The sequence below is a fragment of the Carex rostrata genome, chromosome 10 (genome assembly GCF_964058835.1).
Source record: "Carex rostrata chromosome 10, lpCarRost1.2, whole genome shotgun sequence".
NCBI classification, from domain to species: domain Eukaryota; kingdom Viridiplantae; phylum Streptophyta; class Magnoliopsida; order Poales; family Cyperaceae; genus Carex; species Carex rostrata.
In genome coordinates this window covers 5,618,397-5,626,981 of record NC_135927.1, presented here as the reverse complement: position 1 = coordinate 5,626,981, position 8,585 = coordinate 5,618,397, and the positions used below count along the sequence as shown (strand labels likewise).

The window sequence follows — 8,585 nt, the reverse complement described above, 5'->3', positions numbered from 1 at the left end:
TTTTCATATATTCCAAAATTGGGATGTTACAAAGAAAACAACTTATTATTTATAATCTTATTTTTCAGCTTTATATATATCTATAAGGCATTCAAAAACTAACCGTTGAAATAAACTATTCCCTAGTCCTATTAATTACATAACACTATTTCCTACAAGGCACTATTTTCTATTCTAATAAATAAACTAGGCGTTATTCATTAATTTTGAATTCTATTCTATATTTTAACACTTCGCAATGTTGAAATCTTGCAAATTAGATCATATGCGCTGCAGAAGTAATTATGTAACTTCGTAAGTGGATGATAATTAAGTCAACTTCCAATTTGTAGACGAATATATACTTTGGCGTAGAAAACAAGGACTAAAGAAAGACTTAAGACTAATTAATAGGACACTCTATGTTAAATAATTAAGAAACAACGGCTGGTTCTCAAGGCAGAAACATGCTGGACTCGATATGGCCCAAGATTGAGTTTGACTACAAATGGCTAATTATGTTTTAAGAGTACTCAAACAAACTCTTGGGCCAAATTGCATCTAAAACTGGGCCCAAACTCTTGGGCCGAACTCCTAGGGTCGTCAATACGTTGACTCTGACTCAGGAAGAAAAAGGTACGATATGATGAAGGAAAAAGGAAGTACAGGAAGAAAAGTGGTAAACCAAAGAAGGCAGTGTTGTAGTATCAGCAAACTCTTGATCCTCTGGACAAAAAGCAAGCTGAATTGCTGGTGCAAATGGCTGGAATAGAGGTGCAAGGCAGCATTGATGAAGAGGTGGCTAAAATAGTCATGGGATGATTGGCAAGAGAGGATCTGCAAGTTGGAATCAATGTTGGATGAAGTTTTTATCTTTTATTATGTTTAGTCTCTTTAATCTTTATCGTTCGGTGTTGTGGGTAACTGTCAAATGTCTGGGATAGTTTTTTGTTATTTTAGTCAAGGATATGGGGGTCTGAAAGAAAATGTTGTTTTTTCTTGATAAGGGTCTTTGTTTTAGGAAGAAGGTATTTCATTCAGGAGAAGGGGATGTTTTATTTTGTTTTGTTGGAAAAAGGGGAAGTTCTGTAAGGGAGTTTGTCTATCCTCTTATAATGAAGATGTTATCAGTTTTTTTATGAATTGTGCAACTAAAATCAAGATGTTAACCTGGAACGTTAGAGGTTTGAATGCAAAAGATAAACGATTGGCGGTAAGACAAACAATCATACTTGAGAAACCAGATGTGGTTTGTTTGCAAGAAACAAAGCTGAGTAGTATCAATCAGACAATTGTCTCACAAGTTTGTGGAAGGAGACTTAAAGAATTCATATATTTGGAAGCTGAGGGTACAAGGGGAGGTACTTTGGTGGCATGGAATGCTAGGAAGTACAAATTAATTCATTTTTACAAGGGGACATATACCATCACAGCAAGGTTGGAGTATAATGAAGAAGAGTTCCAAATTTCATCAGTATATGGTCCCACATCTACACAGATGAGAAGAGTCTTCTTTCAAGAGATTCAGCATATTAAGCCTCCTGATGAGACACCTTGGATGTTATGTGGCGACTTTAATGTCACCTTGTTAAGTGGAGATAGAAACAATGTAAACAACATTAATTGGAGAGAATCAATTAAGTTCAATGACTTAATGATGGAATTGGACTTAATTGATATGCCTTTGAGGGGAAGAAGTTATACATGGTCAAATACTAGAGAACAACCAACCATGGCTCGTTTGGACAGATTTTTAATATCACCAAGTTGGAGTAATTCTTTTCCAAATTCAAGACAAAAGGCAGTTGCAAACACCTCTTCTAACCACACACCATTGATCTACACGGCCACTACAAAATTCAGAAGGTCAATATTTTTCAGATTTGAAAATATTTGGCTAAAATCTGCACCTTTCAAAGAATTTGTAAGGAAAACTTGGCAGGAAAAGGAAATGGCAACCTTACCTTCTGATGTTCATGCAAAGTTCAGTTTTCTGCAATCTTAGATAAAAAACTGGACAAAAGAAAGAATGGGAAGCATCAAGGAACAGATTTTAATTTGCAGAAACTTCATGGATTGGATTAGTAAAGTTCAGGAAGTTAGAAGAATCACACAACTGGAGAAATGGGTTCATGTAATGCTCAAAAGAAGATTTGCCCAACTATCTGTAATGGAAGAAGAGATGTGGAAGCAGAGATCTAAAGTAAGGTGGGAATTGAATGGCGATCGCAATACCAGATATTTTCACTCTTTAGCTACATCTTCAAAAAGAGCAAACACAATTCAAACAATTGAACATGAGGGACAGATGCATAAAACTCAAGCAATGAAAGCACAAATTTTCTGGGATTTTTATGTCAAACTGATGGGAAGAGAATCAGAAGGAGTACCACAAATTAATTGGAACAATTTGTATAGTACAGACCATAACCTACAGCAATTGACTGAACCAGTGACAGTGGAGGAAATCATTTCAGTAATCTCCTCTTGGCCCGCTAACAAGAGTCTAGGCCCAGATGGTTTTACGGGAGATTTCTATAAAGAATTCAGAGATGTACTTGTGCCTGACATACATGGAGTGATCAATGAAGCGTTGGAAAAAGGATTGAATTTGGATTATCTTAACACTTCATACATTGTGCTAATTCCAAAGAAAGAAGAAGCAAGGAAGCCTCAGGATTTTAGACCAATCAGTCTATTGCATGGGATACATAAACTAGTTTCTAAAATCTTGGCCAATAGACTCCAGCCGCACATAGAGGAATTGGTTAAAGATAATTAGACAGGATTTGTCAAGGGGCGGCAAATTACTGAAGGATTCCTATATGCGCAGCAAGTCATTCAGATAGCAAAGGAAAGCAAAATTTCAATTTCCCTATTCAAAGCATACATTCATAAAGCATTTGATACGGTAAATTGGAAATTTTTAATCAAAGTCTTGGAGGGACTTGGATTCCCATCAAAATGGATTCTTTGGATGGAAAATTGTGTACTGAGAGGAAGTTCACAAATAATAATCAATGGGTTATTAGGTAAAAAAATCCAACTGAAGAGAGGAGTTCGTCAAGGGGATCCTTTATCCCCTCTTTTATTCATATTGGCAATGGATTTCATTCCAAGATGGCTAGAAAAATTGGTACAAATAGGACAATGGCAACTTCCTTTTCTAGACATGAGGCCTTGCCTCTTGTATGCAGATGATTCTTTGTTCTTCATGAAACCAGATTTAAGGCAAGCACAGGCGATGAAGATTTTGCTAACAGTTTTTAGGGAAATCTTAGGTTTGGCAATTAGCATGGAGAAATCAGAACTGTTGGTAGCCTTTAATAACCCTACTCTTACACAGCAATTGACAGACATGTTGGGCTGTAAAAAAGGATGCTTTCCTTTCAATTACCTTGGATTGCCTTTGTCAGACAGGTCTCTTCCAAAAACGACATACATCCCGTTACTCCAAAAAATAAACAAGAGACTCCAAGGTTGGGCCGCAAATAATTTATCAATTGCAGGAAGATTCGTTTTAATTAATGCTGTGTTGTCCTCAATTCCGACATATTTTATGTCGGTTTTTAAATTGCCGGTTTGGGTGATTCATGAAATAGACAAGACAAGAAGGAAATTTCTTTGGAAGAAAAATTCAAATAATGAAAGAGGAATACCATTGGCAAACTGGGATTTAGTGTGCACACTGAAAGAAATTGGCGGTTTAGGAATAATTGATCTCAGAACTTTCAATGAAGCACTTTTAGCCAAGTGGTGTTGGTATTGGGTAAAACCGGAGTCAAGATTATGGAAATCTTTCTTCATATCTTCTTTTGAATTGGAAAGGCAAACGGATGTCCCTAATTGTAAATTATTTAACCAAACCTTGAAATCTGCACAACAAGCATGTGAATGATTCATGATAAGAGTAGTAGGGGATGGTGCAAGGATAAAGTTTTGGGATAATAACTGGGGACATGGTTTTCTTTCTACAAGATTTCCACTTCTATACGAAGAAGCAGTTGATAGAAACCTAACAGTGCAACAGGCATACAATCAAAATTTCGGAAACCTATGTATCATAACAGGAATGATACAACAAGGAACCTTACTGGCACAACTTCAACAGCCACAGAATATTTTTCGAAACCTGCCTACTTTAACAAGGACACAAGATGGAGTGGAATGGTCTCTAACAAGCACAAAGGAATTTACTGTGAAATCAATGTACAGAGGATTGAAAGGTGAAGCCAATACTGAAATTCGGATACACAAGGTTTGGAAAATGAAGGTGCCTCCAAGAATGAAGGTATTTGCTTGGTTGTCGTATCATGAAAAATATTGACAGCAGAAAACCTGAAGAAGAGAGGATGGAATCTTCCGAGTATGTGTGTCCTTTCTAGAGCTAATGAAGAATCTATTAGACATTTATTCTCTGAATGTCCTTTCACATTGACGGTTTACACAATTCTTATTGGTGAATTTCAACTACCAATAAGGAATTCTCAGAGAGAGTTTGAAGAAGAAGGTGCACATAAATGGACTGTGAAGAAGCATAAAGATGTCAAATCCAAAGAAGTTCTTTTGCTGACCATGTTCATATGTTGGAGAGAACGTTGTACTAGAATTTTTAGAGATCAATCTAAAGAGATACAACAATTAATTGAAGAGGTTCAAGATCAATGGAAATTTCTTCATTGACTAAGGACAAGAAGAAGGAAGATTCACTTACTAGTACAAAGAAGGACTTAATGGTACGAAATCATACTACTAAGTAGAGGAATGATGTACTGGTACAATGGCTGTTACCAATTGCAATCGCAGAAGAGATGTGCTGAATAGAGGTTAGTGAAGAAGAATTTCCAATTTTGGAGTGTAACAATGGTACAGAGTCGACCTTCCTCAATTAGAAGAAATCTCTTCACTGACAAGAAGTTGCAATTTTTGCATTTTTAACCCTGGTGTTTGACAATTTTATGTTTTTGCTTTTTTCTGTTTTTAATTTTTTCTTTCTTTCATATTCAACTTGGTTGAATAACGTTAAGTTTCTGTACTCGGTTTCATGTTAAAACCTTTTATGATCAATAAAATAAATAAGGATTAGATCCTTATTTTTCCTCAAAAAAAATAAAAAAAATAATGTCCTTTCATAAGTTGAAATTTTTTAATTAGTTATGGAAAAATGGGAAAACTTTTTTTAATTTTTTATTATTGAAAACGAGAGACTGATGGGTTTATCACTACAGCAAAACGGAACTTTAGCGACCGTTATCAGTGACCGGTGGTAACACCGGTCGCTGATGCTAATTTTTTTCCTAAAAATAAAGTTTTTCACTCAAATTCAGGAGAAAATCAAAAACCTTCCCCAAAACCCTCTTCGCCATTTCTCTCTTGCCTCAGACCGATGGCCCTCGGCATGTCTCTCTCTCGCCTCTCTCGTCGCACCATCTCTCTCTCTCTCTCGACGCTGGTCAGAGGGCTGCCTGGGACGTGGCAGCTCCATGGCCGAACGCTGGAAGAGATGCGCCTCCGCCGCTGCCATCATACCGTCATCCACCACACCACTCCTTCCCTCCTTGGGATGCTCAATCAGGTCCGAGCTTTTTTTTCTCTCTGCCTTTCTAACATTTATTTCTTTGGTTTCTATTATGTACTGTCTGGAGTTGATTGAAGTGCTATAAATTGAGGATTTGGTGAAATTCAGGGTCTGTTTGGGTTTAAGACAGTTGTAGAGATATAATAGTAATGGAGATGAAATTTACTCAATCCTGAAAGTGAATGTATCAGTATATCAGTGGAATTGGCAAGGGACATATAGAAGCGTTCAATTAGATAATGAAATTGTAGCAATATAAAGATTGATGCATGTAACCTTCAATTCTATACCAAAGTTCAATTAAAACTTGAGGGAAATAGTTGAAGAAAAATGATATTAATAACTGATAATGGTAACTTGAGACGTATAGCAGTAAATGCGTCCTAATCAAGTCAAAGTATGTAGTTGCTTAGGACAAATAATTTTCCATCTTGGGTCATTTTGGTGTTTTGATATCCTTGATTTTTGTCATTTTAGGTAGGGTCATTTCTGACTTGTGCCAGTTTATGGCTTACAGCTTGCTTAGGTACAGACTGGATAAAATTAATTTATGTTTGAGCTTTGGGCATGTCAGCCTTGAAGTTTTTGTTTTCATTTATCCAGTTGAAATCAACTTTGGAGTAATCTGGTTTCGAGTAATCTGGCATTGCCCCAAAGCCCTCAACTTTTCAAGCAAATGCTTATGGTATCTGGTTTCAAGAAATATTACCAGATTGCTAGGTAATATTCATCATTTCTCTTGTTTATACAAATTTTGTAACATATAATGTTATTTGGAGCACCTTTCTGTCTTTTAAAATTCTTAATATATTATCAGTGGATGAAAAGTATTATACTTATATATAATGTTATATGCATGGTTCTGAAAATCGGAATTGAAATCGGAATCGGAATCGGATAGTCGACCCTTAACGCAGAATCGTAGGAATCGGTCGGAATCGGCCGATTCAACTCGGAAACTCGGATTTTTACTAAAACACTTGTTTTGTATAACAAAAATAGGAAACAAATATAAAAAAATTATTAGTTGAAAAATGATGTTAAGGTCATATACTAATAAAATAAAATATGAACATTTAAATTAAAAAAATCACAAAAATAAAAAAACATAACAAAATAATTACGGGTTCATCACAGGTCACATCTTATGTTCTTCACATTAGATTTTAGCTTGTATATTAAGTCCACTTTTTAGAGAAGATAATTCAATAATATAATATAAACATTCAATATCAGCCGATTAAAAAAATTCACTCCATATTTTCTATTATTATTATTATTATTATTATTATTATTATCATTATTATTTATTATCATAATTATTATTTTGCTATAATTAAACAATATAACAGTTCAGGTAATGTTCCCTTCAAATTATATTTTGTATAGAGATTTGGCAGTTAATGTGGCAAGCCGTAATATGTTCCGTATTTTTTTAATTCATATAAAAAAAATACGTAAAATATAATAATTGAAGAGAGTACAATAAAATTTGATGTTTTAATTGCACAGATAATTAATTGAAGAGGAATATTCTAGCATAATATATATTTCAAAAATTATCTAACTGAGCAAGTTTGGACCTCCATTAATATTTAAGTCAAATGAATCATTCAAAAACTCTAGCCACATACTAGAGTTCTACGTGGAACACTCTTAATGGGTGTTATATGAAGGCATGGATCGAGGCCTAAATGTGTTTCTTGTGTGTAATTTTAGCCGTTGATCTAGCTTGAATGAATGGCTGGTAGCCCTTGGTGAAAAGAATTCGGGAACCTACACTGTAGTCTTGAAAGTTGAAATGTCATGATTTTTGATTCCTGACCCCGGTCTATGTTAAACCTATTAATGTATTGAAATCTAGAAGCAACAAATTTATACACCATGTCTATTAAAATTTTTGTCCATTAATCTTTCTTCTTCAGATCTCAAACCTTCGAATTCTTTCTTCGGAAAAACAAAAATGTCTTGAGCTTCTTCTCCGAATTAAATAGGAAAAATAACGGCTTGAAACTTTTCGTCACGGCTAAAATCGGCTGACTCGGATCAAAACTCGGTGTAACTCGGATGAAAAATCGGAAAATCGGCCGAGTCAAACACTGTTTATCCGATTTTTGTTGAGATACTCGCATACGCGCTAGACTCGGGTAAAACTCGGCTCGGTCCTGTCCGATTCCGAGTTGAATCGGCCAAGTTGACTCAGAATTGGCCGATTTTTCGAACCATGGTTATATGGAGCACCCTTCTGTCTTTTAAAATTCTCAATCTAATATTTTAATTTCTATTACTGTTCATCTTTAAACAAAGTGACCTCTGTAAAACAGATGCTTTAGAGATGAGAATCCGAGAGCTGACAGCCTGACAGACATCCTAAGTTCACACAATTGGATATGGAAATGTCTTTTATAAGCTTGTAAGCTTGTAAAATTGTAGAAAAATATCAATGTGTGTATATATATGTGATGACTTTTTATTTATGTTATATGATATCATGTTGTATGTCAATATTAAATTATTGTATGATATTTGATATTAAATTCGAATCGAGCTATTATGTATGTTATGATTATTTGATATTATATTCGAATTGAGCTATTATTTGATATTATTATTTGATCGATGTGAATGTTTGGTACGTGTGGTATCAATTATTAAATGGTACAAATTTAAATAATAAAAAATATTTCAAAAACCTAACAAAAGGGTATCAGCGACCATGTTTTGGTCGCAGATATCATTTCATGACGTCAGCAAAAAAACAACAGCGACAAAAAAATTGGTCGCAGAAAAAGTATCAGTGACCGGGTGACGTCTTTCAGCGACCGGTGACGTCATCGGTTGAGTATCTGCGACAATACTTTCAGCTTTCAATGACCGAAAAACCGGTCGCAGAAAGTCATACTTGTAGTGTATATATAGAGACAGACAGTGTAATTAATTAATCAGAATCCTGATATTACCTAAAATATGGTAATTCAGTAATTAAGGTGAAAGTACGGTTTCGCCACTACTTTAAAAATTCTGCACT

General features: G+C 34.9%; 1 protein-coding gene across 1 annotated transcript; it reads left to right on the top strand.

Moving 5' to 3' along the window:
- Positions 1 to 1,141: 1,141 nt before the first annotated feature.
- Positions 1,142 to 2,761, top strand: LOC144560199 (uncharacterized). Its single transcript, XM_078309377.1, has 2 exons — positions 1,142 to 1,588; positions 1,985 to 2,761. The coding sequence occupies exons 1-2, from the start codon at positions 1,142 to 1,144 to the stop codon at positions 2,759 to 2,761; spliced, it is 1,224 nt and encodes a 407-aa protein (XP_078165503.1).
- The last annotated feature ends 5,824 nt before the right edge of the window (positions 2,762 to 8,585 follow it).

Bases quoted from the DNA above. Each gene is read 5' to 3' on its own strand.
- LOC144560199 (XM_078309377.1), top strand. From the start codon at position 1,142: ATGTTAACCTGGAACGTTAGAGGTTTGAATGCAAAAGATAAACGATTG. The intron at 1,589-1,984 runs GTAAACAACATT...CTGCAATCTTAG, and splicing joins TAAGTGGAGATAGAAACAAT to ATAAAAAACTGGACAAAAGA.